A 15,011-nucleotide genomic window follows, 5' to 3' on the forward strand; every position below is an offset into this window, starting at 1 on the left:
ACAACTACGAGCTGGTGATCTAGTGGCAAATGACAGATTACGATGCTTCCTTAAAACTAAAACTTGGAGGTTTCGGGTTCGAATTCCGCAGCTGGTTTGGAAGCCAGACTTGTGGCCAATGAAACGCTAAAATGCCTCTATGAGTCTTTTTGACCCCCAAAATGGATGGGTATCCGTGGCTTGACACCGGTTGTCATTTAAAAAAAAACAACTAATAAGAACTAAATAATACTAATTCAAGTAATTTGAAACAATTAAGATCTGTAAACAATAATTAAGAAATTTGAACCATTTCAATTATAAAATTTCAACAATAAAAAGAGCTACATTAAAAATAAATAAATAAATAAAATATCAATAGTGAGGACGCTGAATTATTTGGACATCCACGAAAATCAACTAAAAAGCTACGTCCTGCTGCGTCGTTTTCTTCCTCTCTATTTCAGCAAAAAAAAAAAAAAAAGCGATCAGAGAGAGAGAATCAGAGGGAGAGAGTGGAAATTCCATCGCTGTAAGGACCGTACGCGTAAGGCTGGGAATTGATGAAGAAGAAGGAAGAGACTGCATTGATTTTGCGATGAAGATTGGTCCGAATCCGTGAGATTCACGCAAATCCAATCCCTCAGATCGATTTGCTCTGCATTGATTTCTCTTCTCTCTTTCTCTGCTCGTTTCCTAGTCGATTTTTTTGGAATAAACAAATGAACGGCGGCGGAGAGGGCCTCGCGGCTCCGGCGACGTCAGGGGCGGCCGTATCGCCGCTCGAGTGGAAGTTTTCGCAGGTATTCGGAGAAAGGACCGCTGGCGAAGAAGTTCAGGAAGGTAACAGTAATACTCTTCCCCTGATTTTCGTATCGTTAGGGATTCCGTTTTGCTTTCGTTCTCATTATGTTTAATACTATTAATTTAATGTTAAATACATTTAGCGGATGATTAGTTGCAGAAATTGTGTATTGAATGATGAGAATCGTGAGACGCCAATGAAATTTAATAAAAAAAGTTTGGTCTTTTGATGACCGAAGCACTTGAGCGGAATACTTAAGTTATTGGCCGGTGGTTTTGTGGCTATTAATTGATGAAGCTATACATTTGGAGGTTGTCTATTTGTGTAGTTGTCAGTTTTTATTTTTCTTTTAATTTAAATCACCACATTTTGCGCTTGTTGGAAGTGCTTTTAAAATGATTGAAAGCACTTTTAGAGAAAATGTGTTTGGGTTCCAAAAACATTTCCACCAAAAGCGCTTTTAGTCATTCTAAAAGCACTTCCAAACAAGCTATTATGTTGATTAGTATATGGATTCATTTGTGAGACATGTAGAGCTATATTTTTAAACTTAAGGGCCCTAGATTTGAGAAATAAGTGAACTTATTAATCAAATGTGAAGAACGTGTCACTTTCGATCAATAGCTATACTTGAATACCTGCTTTTGAATTTCTGAAAAAGATACTTTATAGAGTGTTTGAGGGCATTGAAGTGCTTTGGTGCAGAATTACTTAGGTTTGCTTACTTGCTGGTTGATTTTGCAGTTGATATAATATCCGCTATTGAATTTGATAGAACGGGGGACCACCTTGCCACTGGAGATCGTGGAGGCCGGGTGGTTTTATTTGAAAGAACTGATATAAAGGATGTAAGTTAATACATTTTTCTTTTGAGGGGTTTTGGGCATGGAGTGCATTTTCCTTGTACTTAATATGCCGTTATATTTTGTTTGTTACACTGGTGTGATTAAGTTGTACTTTGATGGTATAAACTTAAATAATTAGCATGGTGGACACCGGAGAGATCTGGAGAGAATGGATTATTCAATCAGTAGGCATCCTGAGTTCCGCTATAAAACCGAATTCCAGAGTCATGAACCCGAGGTATGGCTTTCTTTGTGCTTAACGAGGACATTTAAAAATAGGCTTATGAAGATTTCCTCTTTGCTGGAATCTGGATTTGACTAACTTGCATCTGACTTTGGTTTTACCTGAACTCAGTTTGATTATCTTAAGAGCTTGGAAATTGAGGAAAAAATCAACAAGATCAGATGGTGTCAAACAGCTAATGGTGCACTGTTTGTCCTCTCCACTAATGACAAAACCATCAAATACTGGAAGGTAGCACCAACCTTTTGAACTTGTATGTGGTTAGATTATTATATAGAAGATGATTTCTCTCGATATCACATCTTCTAGAGTAATTTTTAGCGAAATTAGTTGCATTGCCTTTTCCATTTATATATTGTTCGGAACAAAGATGGCAATTACTTCAGCCATTCCATTTTATACATTATTCTTGGGATTAACACGCACATACGCACATGCAGAGTGTAGTTGATGAATTGTTATGGCTTCCAATAGGTGGTACAACGACTTAAGATATAATTATTTTAATTTTTTTCATTGTGGAAGGAAACGTTCTAATCCTGCTCTAATGCTGAGCAGGTCCAGGAGAAGAAGATAAAGAAAGTATGTGAGATGAATGTGGATGCTTCTAAATCTATGGAAAATGGTGCAGTTGCTAGTTCTATGTCAACAAGCTCAAAACCGTATCTTGCAAATGGATGTAAAGACAGACCCGTCAGTTCTCCAAGCAATGACACTTCATTTCCAGCTCTGCATTTGCCAGTGGTAGTTGTACACCATCTGATTTGTTTATTTTCTGACAGCATATGGTTTTGCCTTTACGGTATCTAGAAAATTTTCCAGAGTCAATTGTGCTTAACTTTCTTGGTGAATGACATCCTATTATTTAGCTCTAACACTTGACCTTTTGTGGCATCCAGGTGACCAGTCAAGAGACGAGCCTTGTGGCTAGATGTCGAAGAGTCTATGCCCATGCTCATGACTATCATATTAATTCGATTTCAAATAACAGGTACATCTTTTTCAATGGAATATGCCTTCACCATTTCATCTATTTTTAATCATGTTGTGTATGTTCAGTGTTTGCCTATATGCTTGTGCTCCTATCTGAAAATTTTATTATTTGATTACCTTATCATTTAGGAGCAAATTGTGTAGTTGTTGGACTTCCCCCACCCCCAAAAGAAAAAAAACCAGTTTCTGTAGTACGCGTTGACACTAAAGAACAATTTATGTCACTAGATGAAAAAGATTTATCTTCAACGTTGAGTCTTGCTTTTATGTATTATGCAATATATTCTTTGGTATTATTGCATGGATATAATCTAACATGGTCTCCATCTTCTGGTCACTAATAATGTAGCCATCTTTTGGTTTCGCAGCGATGGTGAAACTTTTATATCAGCTGATGACCTTCGAATTAATCTTTGGAACCTAGAGATTAGCAATCAAAGTTTTAATATTGTTGACGTGAAGCCGGCAAACATGGAGGATCTGACTGGTAGAACCCACAACACTATGATGACAATTGCTTACTTTCCTAGCTTTTAACTATCATTTGAAGAGAAATGGCAGTAGACATAACCTTGACCCAATTATTTGGGCCTGCTACAAGGCTCCTGGTCTTCCATTCTGTCATATTCTGGACAATGTTTCATTAAGTGGCATGCTATTATGTCTTTTAGATTTCATCTGTTTCTATTTACTTTGATCTTCCTTCATTAGGTTTGGATGGCTGAAATGTTCTGGCCATGTAGTAAACTTGAATTATGCCTTATTTATATGCTTTGTTTGTCAAACAGCTCCACATGTGTAATTACTAATTATTTATCTTTACATACTTGAAATCTATGTGCAGAGGTGATAACATCCGCAGAATTTCACCCTACTCATTGTAACACTTTGGCATACAGTAGCTCAAAAGGCTCAATTCGTCTTATAGATCTGCGGCAGTCAGCTTTATGTGACACTCATAGCAAATTGTGAGTCATCTTTCATTCTTCCTTCCTTCCATTCTTGCACTTATGAACGATGATTTAGTATTATAATAAAATAAATGCATGAGAAATCTTTTGACATTTTTTGCCGTCTTTAATTTCTTGGAACTCCGCCTATGTCTTACATGGCCGGTCCCAAGCCCGGATAAAGGAGGAGGGGGAGGGCGTCAGGTAGTCGACAGCCGGCACTCCATGATCACGTCGAATCCTTATGAAAATGAATCCAGAACAAAATCGCGCTAAAGCTAGGGCGTCATCCGTAAGTGGCGCGCTGTGTGGCCTGAGCACAGTGATAAGTGAGCAAGGGTCGCTGTATCTCCATCGGCACCCGGATGCAGTGTTAAATGAGCAAGGGGGCCATAGAAACTTCTTTTCGAACGACTCCACTCAAAGTTGTTTGGGAGCATATGCTCCTATCAACTTTACCTGGGACACACAAAAGAAGTACTTTGATCCTATTAGACGGGGGAGGGTGAAGAAGCTAGGACAGAAGGGTAGAGTTCAAGAGAGCAAAATGCGTTTAGGAACGTGGAATATAGGAACCTTAACGGGAAAATCTATGGAAGTAGTGGAAGTTATGGTGAGGAGAAGGATAAATATTATGTGCCTACAAGAAACTAAGTGGGTTGGTAGTAAGGCAAAGGATCTAGAAAACTCAGGGTTTAAACTTTGGTATTCGGGCACAAATAGAACGAGAAACGGTGTTGGCATCATCGTGGACAAGACCTTGGTACAAGATGTTGTAGATGTCAAGAGGGTAGGAGATAGAATCATGGCAATCAAGATTGTAATAGGACAAGAACTTATCAATGTGATTAGTGCGTACGCACCTCAAGTAGGGTTGGATACGAGTTCGAAGGAGAAATTTTGGGAAGATCTTGGAGACTTGGTGCAAGGAATTGCTCAGACGGAGAAGTTATTTATAGGAGGAGATTTAAATGGACACGTGGGCAGGGAGACAAGCAACTATGGAGGTTTTCATGGTGGCCATGGTTTTGGGGAGAGAAACGAGGATGGGGAAGCTATCTTGGATTTTGCAATGGCATATGATCTCTTCTTAGCCAACACCTTCTTTAAGAAGAGAGAAGAACATGTGATCACCTACAAGAGTGGGTCGTCAAAAACACAAATAGATTTTCTTCTAATGAGGAAAGGGGATCGTATAACTTGTAAGGATTGCAAAGTTATACCAGGAGAGAGCGTGGCTAATCAACATCGCTTGTTGGTGATGGATGTACATATCAAAAGAGTAAGACAAAAGAACAAGACTTGGAAGTGCCCAAGGACTAGATGGTGGAATCTAAAAGAAGAAAAACAAGCCATTTTCAAAGAGAAGGTAATCACCCAATGTGTGTGGGATAGAGAGGGGGAAGCTAGCCAAATGTGGGATTCCATGGCTAGTTGTATCCGAAAAGTAGCAAAAGAGGTATTAGGAGAGTCCAAGGGCTTTGCCCCACACCAAAAGGAATCTTGGTGGTGGAATGAGGAGGTACAAACAAAGGTGAAGGCTAAGAAGGAATGTTGTAAAGCCTTATACAAGGAGAGGACTGATGAAAATGGTGAAAGGTATAGAAAAGCGAAGCAAGAGGCGAAGAAAGCTGTCAGAGAAGCTAAGTTAGCGGCTTACGACGATATGTATAAACGACTAGATACCAAAGAAGGAGAGTTGGATATCTATAAACTATCTAGAGCAAGGGAAAAAAAGACAAGGGACCTAAACCAAGTGAGGTGTATCAAGGATGAGGATGGAAAGGTTCTTGCTACAGAGAACGCGGTTAAAGACAGATGGAGAGGTTATTTTCATAATCTTTTCAATGAAGGACATGAAATGAGTGCTTCTTTAGGGGAGTTGAGTAACTCAGAAGAGTGTAGAAACTACTCTTTTTATCGTCGAATCCGGAAGGAAGAAGTCGTAGCTTTGAAGAAGATGAAGCATAAAAAAGCAATAGGCCCAGACGATATACCAATCGAAGTGTGGAAACTTTTGGGAGAGACAGGTATAACATGGCTCACTGACCTTTTCAATAGGATTTTGAAAACGAAGAAGATGCCAAATGAGTGGCGAATGAGCACTTTGGTGCCTATCTACAAGAATAAGGGCGACGTACAAAATTGCATGAACTATAGGGGTATTAAGCTAATGAGTCATACAATGAAGCTCTGGGAGAGTCATTGAGCATAGATTGAGGCAAGAGACACGGGTTTCGGACAACCAATTCGGGTTCATGCCAGGGCGCTCAACCATGGAGGCAATCTATCTCTTACGAAGATTGATGGAAAGATATAGAGATGGGAAAAAGGATTTACACATGGTCTTTATAGATTTGGAAAAAGCGTATGATAGGGTCCCAAGAGACATTCTTTGGAGGATTTTAGAGAAGAAAGGAGTACGAGTAGCATATATCCAAGCTATAAAGGATATGTATGAAGGAGCAAAGACTGCCGTAAGAACTCATGAAGGACAAACCGAAAGCTTTCCCATAACTGTAGGATTACATCAAGGCTCATCCTTAAGTCCTTACCTTTTTGCGTTGGTAATGGATGAGTTAACACGACATATTCAAGATGATATTCCTTGGTGTATGCTTTTCGCAGACGATATAGTGTTGATAGATGAAACTCAGGAAGGGGTAAATGCAAAGCTTAACCTTTGGAGAGAAGTGTTGGAATCTAAAGGTCTTCGCCTAAGCCGATCAAAGACAGAATATATGGAGTGCAAGTTCAGTGCAAATGGAGGCCAAAACGAGTTAGGGGTGAGGATCGGAGATCAAGAAATACCAAAGAGCGACCGTTTTCGTTACCTATGATCTATCTTGCAAAAGAACGGAGAATTAGATGGAGATCTCAACCATAGAATACAAGCTGGATGGATGAAGTGGAAGAGTGCATCCGGCGTGTTGTGTGACCGCCGTATGCCACTGAAGCTCAAGGGAAAATTTTATAGGACGGCAATAAGGCCAGCGATGCTGTATGGCACAGAATGTTGGGCGGTGAAACATCAACACGTACACAAAATGGGTGTAGCGGAGATGAGGATGCTTCGTTGGATGTGTGGGCACACGAGAAAGGATAAGATTAGGAATGAGGATATCCGGGGTAAAGTAGGAGTAGCCGAAATTGAAGGAAAGATGAGAGAAAATCGGTTACGGTGGTTTGGACATGTGCAAAGAAGGCCTACTGACGTTCCGATTAGAAGATGCGACTATGGGACAGAGGTTCAGGGCCGAAGGGGTAGAGGAAGACATAGGAAAACTTTGGAAGAGACTCTAAGAAAAGACTTAGAGTACTTGGATCTAACGAAGGACATGACACAGGATCGAGCACAATGGCGTTCTAAGATTCATATAGCCGATCCCACTCAGTGACTTGGATTTTCCAAGTCTCCAACCGAGAAGTTTTCCTCACTCGGGAAATTAAGGGAACACTACCCCAACCTACATGCTCCACTCAGAAAGCTTCAACATACAAGCTTTAACAAAAGAAAATTCAAAGAACTTAGCGAAGAAGGCTTTGGTGTATTTAACACAATACGTTGAAATGAAGGAAAGCTTATTTATTGATATCCCCGATAAGCTACAAATATGTACATATACATGAGTCAAAATAAGCACACAAGAGGGAGCCTTCACAAAGGTTGCTTAGGAGAAGTCTCAGCAGTCGGTAGAGCCCCAGAAAGAGAAGGCACCGGAGGGGGATCATTTGGAGCCTCAGTACTGGACAGAACCCTAGAAGGAGGAGGCATCAGAGGTTGATCATTTGGAGCTTCATTACGCGGTACAGCCCCAGAAGACGAAGGCAATAAATGCCTTTGGAACAAACCCACAAATCTCTGATGATCAAGTAAAACCTGACCATCAGTTTCCTTCATCTGGTCAAGCTTCCTCTTCATGTTTGTAGCATAGTCATGTGCGAGCCGGTGCAACTGTTTATTCTCATGCTTGAGCCCTCTAATCTCCTGTTTGAGACTCATCACTTCAGCCGCCAATGATTCAACTTGGCGGGTTCGAGCAAATAGGCGTTGGGCCATATTAGACACAGAACCTGCACACTGAACACTGAGAGCCAGCGAATCCTTAACAGCTAACTCATCAGACCGTTTGGAAAGTAGTCTGTTATCTTTGGGAGTGAGAAGGTTCCTGGCCACCACCGCAGCGGTCATATCATTCTTCATCACGGAATCCCCAACGGTAAGAGGACCAGTAGGGGAGACGAAGGATGGGCGCCATATGTTGTCTGGAGAAGGCGGGGCTGCCTCTTCAACAAGGTTCAAGTCAAAACGACGGTCGGAGGGGCCAGACATTTTCAAAGGTGTTGAAGAGAGAAGAGGTCGGACAAATCAAGATCTTAGAAGTGCAAGAATGAAGCTTCTACTGGTGGAGATTCAAGTGTGCTTTGGAACTTAATGCCAGCCCCTATAAAAATCTGCACTCGACGAAGCTTCAGAAATCGAAGAGGCGCCTGCTCAGAAATCGAAGAGGCGTTTGCTTTCTCAAAAGCTGGGCTGCTTAGAGATCACGAGGGTTGATCTCAGAAATCGAAGAGGCGTTTGCTTTCTCAAAAGTTGGGCTGCTCAAAGACCACGAAGGCCGATCTCAAAAATCGAAGAGGCGCTCGCTTTCTCAAAAGCTGGGCTCCCCAGAGACCACGAGGGCCGATCTCAGAAATCGAAGAGGCACCTACTTTTCCAGCCTTTTCCAGCCTTGTCAGCACCTGTCACACGCACACTCAGTTTTGCGGAAATTATGGGCATTCTGTCAAAGACTTCTGGGGAAGTAGAAAACACATGAATCTTACTGTTCAATCACCCACTTCCCACACGCAACAATAGCTCATGGGTACCACAGATAACTTTGCCAAAGTTCTCTGCCAAAGTTGAGCACGTGAAGCTTGCAGCTCCCACTACATCGCTCTGACCAAGAAGGGTAAAAGAATAGCAAAGAAACAGCACTAACAAAGTTTAGACCCATAAATTTTGAAGGTCTAGCTACCATATTATTACCCACAAGGGTAAAGGAACAGTACAACTGCTGGATAATTGGAAAGTCCCTGTGTGTCAACCTCTGTGCTTCGTGGCAAGGTAGACTAGCAAACATGCCTAACCTTTACTCACATTCGAGAAAACACTCCCAATAAGATTGCTTGCTCCAAAATCGAAGAGGCACCGTCCTCCGAATCTCGAGAGCCAGACTCCCAACATGACTACTTTCTTAAAAATCGAAGAGAGGGTAAAGGAACAGTACCATTGCTGGATAATTGGAAAGTCCCTGTGTGTCAACCTCTGTGCTTCGTGGCAAGGTAGACTAGCAAACATGCCCAACCTTTACTCACATTCGAGAAAACACTCCCAACAAGATTGCTTGCTCCAAAATCGAAGAGGCACCGCCCTCCGAATCTCGAGAGCCAGACTCCCAACATGATTACTTTCTCAAAAATCGAAGAGACACTGCTCCCCGAATCTCGAGAGCCAGACCCCCAGCATGATTGCTTTCTCAAAAATCGATGAGGCATCGTTCTCCGAATCAATCGAAGAGGCGCTCGCTTTCTCAAGAGCTGGGCTGCTCAGAGACCACGAGGGCCGATCTCAGAAATCGAAGAGGCACCTACTTTTCTAGCCTTGTCAGCACCTGTCACACGCACACTCAGCTTTGCAGAAATTATGGGCATTCTGTCGAAGACTTCTGGTGAAGTAGAAAGCACATGAATCTTACTGTTCAATCACCCACTTCCCACACGCAACAATAGCTCATGGGTACCACAAATAACTTTGCCAAAGTTCTCTGCCAAAGTTGAGCACGTGAAGCTTGCAACTCCCACTACATCGCTCTGACCAAGAAAGGTAAAAGAATAGCAAAGAAACAGCACTAACAAAAGTTTAGACACATAAATTTTGAAGGTCTAGCTACCATATTATTACCCACAACTGTAAAGGAACAGTACCACTGCTGGATAATTGGAAAGTCCCTGTGTGTCAACCTCTGTGCTTCGTGGCAAGGTAGACTAGCAAACATGCCCAACCTTTACTCACATTCGAGAAAACACTCCCAATAAGATTGCTTGCTCCAAAATCGAAGAGGCACCGTCCTCCGAATCTCGAGAGCCAGACTCCCAACATGACTACTTTCTCAAAATCGAAGAGAGGGTAAAGGAACAATACCATTGCTGGATAATTGGAAAGTCCCTGTGTGTCAACCTTTGTGCTTCGTGGCAAGGTAGACTAGCAAACATGCCCAACCTTTACTCACATTCGAGACAACACTCCCAACAAGATTGCTTGCTCCAAAATCGAAGAGGCATCGCCCTCCGAATCTCGAGAGCCAGACTCCCAACATGATTACTTCCTCAAAAATCGAAGAGACACTGCTCTCCGAATCTCGAGAGTCATACCCCCAGCATGATTGCTTTCTCAAAAATCGAAGAGGCATCATTCTCCGAATCTCGAGAGCCAGATACCACAGACCACTTTTTCAAAGTGCTCTGACAGAGTTAAAACATGTGAAACTGGCAGCTCCCATTACCGTGCTATGACCAAGCAGGGTAAAGGAATAGCATTACTACTTGTTGTTAGGGAGACTCCTATATATGTCGACCTCCATCCCCAACGGACAGGCAGACCTGCAAAAATGCTCAACCCTTCATCATATCTGAGAGGGCACTCCCAACGAAGCCTTTCGAAATATTCAGCTTTCTTTCCCCCCGATAATACCTCTGCAAACAAGCTATACTAGAGCAAGAATATCTCATATCATCAGGGTTAAAAGCAAGAGTATCCCATATCATGCTTTTCCCTGTCTTTTCTTTTGGCCTTGTTTTTACCTGCAAGACAAGGAGAAAGAGAGCAATCAGTCAGCACTTGGAATCAAGCTTCCAGCCAGGAACTGACTGCCTGGAACCCCTTACCTGATTACTTACCTGGCATTGCTCTCGAGTACTCATCTTCAACATCTTATGTTTCCAGGGAAGATTCCGCATCTGCTTGAGGAACAGATAGGGCAAGTGCGAAGGATACAAGGAAGCATGTGGAGACAAGCGTAACAGCACACGTGCCGATACATTCATTAGTTTGTCAAAAGCAAAAGTATCCCATATCAGCAGGGTGGAACGTACTCTAGATTTGATGGACTTGTTTTGACCCTCAAATTCTTCAGTCGGCCTTATACTCTGGAGGAAACCAGAAAACCCTCCAGCTCAGTTCAAGAATAAGCCTGTGGAAAGTTACTTCTTCAAAAGCAAAAGTATCTCATATCATCTCTTCTCATTTTTCTTCTCTTTATCCTTCATGCTGCTGCAAGATGGGGAGAAGGTGAACAATCAGTCGGAGCTCTGATTGCTTACCTTGTCTGTCACCTCTTTCAGCAGACCCCCTAGCTCGGCGACTTGGGGGACTCCTACTACATGGTTTGTATCGCGCTTGACCAAGCCTGAAACTACAAGTAAGCTTCAAGTGAAATTGATACATTACCTTGTGCATCTCCACCAGTTAAAGATACCACCCCTGGATGGAGGAAGAGTACTTCCAGAGAAGATGCCACATCTACCTATGAGACAGATAAGGCAAGTCAAGACGACACCACACTCCGATACTTAGAAGTTTCGTGATTACGAGATCATTCTCCCACAATATTTCCTAATGTCATTTGTACTAAATCATTCACTTGTACTCACTAAATGAGAGCTTGAACCTATGTACTTGTGTAAACCCTTCACAATTAATGAGAACTCTTCTATTCCGTGGACGTAGCCAATCTGGGTGAACCACGTACATCTTGTGTTTGCTTTCCTATCTCTATCTATTTATATACTTATCCACACTAATGACCGGAGCAATCTAGCGAAGATCACAAAAAGCGATCGTTTTCGCTACCTAGGATCTATCTTGCAAGAGAACGGAGAATTAGATGGAGATCTCAACCATAGAATACGAGCTGGATGGAAAGAGTGCATCCGGCGTGTTGTGTGACCGTCGTAGGCCACTGAAGCTCAAGGGAAAATTTTATAGGACGGCAATAAGGCTAGCGATGTTGTATGGCACATAATGTTGGGTGGTGAAGCATCAACACGTACACAAAATGGGTGTAGCGGAGATGAGGATGCTTCGTGGGATGTGTGGGCACACGAGAAAGGATAAGATTGGGAATGAGGATATCCGAGGTAAAGTAGGAGTAGCCGAAATTGTAGGAAATATGAGAGAAAATCGGCTCCGGTGATTTTGAACATGTGCAAAGAAGGCCGACTGACGCTCCGGTTCGAAGATGTGACTACGGGACAGAGGTTCAGGGCCGAAGGGGTAGAGGAAGACCTAGGACAACTTTGGAAGAGACTCTAAGAAAAGACTTAGAGTACTTGGATCTAACGGAGGACATGACACAAAACCGAGCGCAATGGCGTTCTAGGATTCATATAGCCGACCCCACTTAGTGGGAAAAGGCTTTGTTGTTGTTGTTGTTGTTGTTGTTTAATTTCTTGGTTTGCTTTGAATCGTAATTATGATTTGTAATGGTGCAGGTTTGAAGAACAAGAAGCGCCCGGCTCAAGATCTTTTTTCACTGAAATAATAGCATCAATTTCAGATATTAAGTTTGCTAAGAACGGAAGACATATACTAAGTCGGGATTACATGACTCTTAAGGTTCATATCTTCATACTCTTATAATAAGATGGTTCATACTTTCAATATTTAGAAACTTCAGTATCATTAGTCCTAGAAACAAAGTTGCAAGTAACAAACACTTAAAAACCTTATTTTCCCTCCCTCCCTCCCTCCTTAGTCCCTTCCAGTGGATTGGTGACATGGGCGATGCCCTCTATGGGTGCTACCCCTCAACATCTCACTTTTACTGCCGTCCCTCCTTCCCATCCTTTCAGTGGATTGGTGACATGGGCGATGCCCTCTGTGGGTGCCGCCCCTCAATATCTCACTGTTTCTGCCCTCCCTCTTTCCCTGCCTTCCTTTCAGTGGACTGGTGACGTGGGCAGTCCCCTCTATGGGTGCAACCCCCAATATCTCCCTGCTTCTGTTGCTTCCTCAGCTAAAATATGCTAATGTTGTTACTGTGATGTTTAGAGTTAATACTTGATATCATGATATTCAATTTTGTGCTTGTGGTGACTTTGGGCATTGCAACTACTTCTTGTCTTCAGATTTCTCTGATTCTTAACCCTGTCCATTACAATTTTTGTTCTCACCTTTTCTTTTTGGGGTTTCTCAGTTATGGGACATCAACATGGATTCTGGCCCAGTTGCCACTCTCCAGGTTCATGAACATCTAAGACCAAAGGTAATGTATTCCTTTGAAAAGTTTGTTTGATCGCATGTGATCTTAAAAGAAGACAAGACTATTTAAGTAATACCATACAATGCAACTTATTAAGTTCTTTACCTTTTTCAGCTCTGTGATTTATACGAAAATGATTCTATCTTCGATAAGTTTGAGTGCTGTCTAAGTGGAGATGGACACCGAGTGGCAACAGGTTCTTACAGGTTAGACTTACACCATACACATCCTTTGTTGCTCTTATACTTACACCCTGACCTAAGTAGTATGGGGCTCAACATATGAAGAAACACATTTCTGTGATTCCAGCAATCTGTTTCGAGTGTTTGGTTGTTCTGAAGGGAGCACAGAAGCAACAACATTGGAGGCCAGCAAAAACCCCATGAGGTAGTTTTTAAAATTTTATATATGCTGGTCAGGCATGCTATTGTTAGGGCATAGTATCATTTAGTCCAAGAAAAACTCTTGTTTATTTTCTTTAGTTCTCTTGGTCAAATGTGCTTATAATTTTTCTCATGGACTTCCAGGAGACAAGTTCAAACGCCAGCAAGGCCTTCTAGATCTTTGGGCAACCTTCCTCGTGTTCTCAGGCGAGGTATGTTCGTGCTTGCATGTAAACTTTGTATACATAGTCCATTGTCTGAAAATTTTGAGTGGTCTAAATAAAATTTAACATAATTGATTTCCACTCAAAGTCTCGAATGAACTTAAACTTTTTTTGGTAAAAGAGAGAATAAAATTCAGATTTGAATCATTTAGGTTCGGTAGTTCTCTTCTTTATATCCTAATTAGTTAGATTTAACGAGGTTTGGTACTTGATGGTAGCCTATCTGCTAACCACTATATCTGCACATTTTCTTCCATTGTAACATAAAAGGTGCAGATAACTCTGGAGCTGACACAAACGGAAATTCTTTTGACTTCACAACAAAGTTGCTACATCTTGCATGGCACCCTTCTGAGAATTCAATCGCCTGTGCTGCTTCAAACAGCCTTTACATGTATTATGCGTAAAAATAGTACGGAAAGTTGTATGTCTTGGCCGGCAAAGCTCTTCTGATTTCTATTGACAAAAGGCTGCTTTGCCTTCTTCTCCGGCTAGTGATGTTAAGCTGCACCCTACCTAACTGCAAAATGAGGAAGCATTTTTGCTGATGTCAACACTTTCAAGAGGAAAGTAGTATCTGCCCCTCCCATACAGGCGATACCTTGCTGTTTATGGTAACTCGTAAGGAGGATGCTGTAGTCCTAATTGTGTCTTGTTAGTTGAAGAGATGGGATATTAGCTCATCCGCCTACCGAAAGAATACCTTTGCTGCCACAGTAGAAACCAATTGGGTCCTATATCGTGAAGCTGGGAGAAGCTGTAGTGGTGCCATCAACACTCATTGATACCGGGGCCTTCAACCTTGTATTATTTGAAGTAAAGTTAAAAGGGTTTGTGAAACTTTTATCACTGTTTTTATTCTAACCATTCTTTCCCCCTCTTTCAGAGTCTGCTGATTTTCTTTGTTTAGCAAGTATCGGTTCCTTTGGACAGTGAAGGCTCCATGTTAGACATTGTTTCGACAGTTTCACTGGGAATCAAAGATTTGTCGGTCTTAATTCGTCTGGTTATCGGGTGTTTATTGTTTTAGGTAAATGTTTTTGGTGTAGGCAAACTGATCATCTCTATATTGTACGAGGTTCGGTCATAATTTCGAAGCATATGGACTAGTTTTGGTGAATTAGGTGCTTCCTTCATTTAGTTTGTGTTGACATTAGTATATAGCCCTTGGGGGCTAGGAATTTGTAACAAACTTTTCTCTTGTTCTTAAACCACTATTTTATCAAGTATATGGTGAACTTTCCTCTTTTTGTTCATGTCTTCCAAACCCTTGTGAATGTTTG

The 15,011-nt window shown here is 41.8% G+C and overlaps 1 protein-coding gene across 3 annotated transcripts; it reads left to right on the top strand.

Moving 5' to 3' along the window:
• The first annotated feature begins 413 nt into the window (after positions 1 to 413).
• On the top strand, positions 414 to 14,978 carry LOC103440623 (serine/threonine protein phosphatase 2A 55 kDa regulatory subunit B beta isoform-like). Of its 3 annotated transcripts, none has more exons than XM_029106693.2 (14): positions 414 to 822; positions 1,529 to 1,632; positions 1,769 to 1,867; positions 1,985 to 2,104; positions 2,432 to 2,620; positions 2,773 to 2,864; positions 3,235 to 3,353; positions 3,711 to 3,834; positions 12,352 to 12,475; positions 13,056 to 13,124; positions 13,236 to 13,327; positions 13,431 to 13,508; positions 13,649 to 13,716; positions 13,999 to 14,978. In XM_029106693.2, the coding sequence occupies exons 1-14, from the start codon at positions 702 to 704 to the stop codon at positions 14,133 to 14,135; spliced, it is 1,536 nt and encodes a 511-aa protein (XP_028962526.2). In that variant the 5' UTR covers positions 414 to 701; the 3' UTR covers positions 14,136 to 14,978. The 3 variants fall into 3 exon arrangements, with proteins under 3 accessions (XP_028962526.2, XP_028962527.2, XP_070682731.1); XM_029106694.2 differs by having other exon boundaries at positions 420 to 822; positions 2,432 to 2,617; XM_070826630.1 differs by lacking the exon at positions 2,432 to 2,620 and having other exon boundaries at positions 430 to 822.
• Positions 14,979 to 15,011: the final 33 nt, after the last annotated feature.

The sequence above is a fragment of the Malus domestica genome, chromosome 08, assembly GCF_042453785.1.
Source record: "Malus domestica chromosome 08, GDT2T_hap1".
NCBI lineage: Eukaryota > Viridiplantae > Streptophyta > Magnoliopsida > Rosales > Rosaceae > Malus > Malus domestica.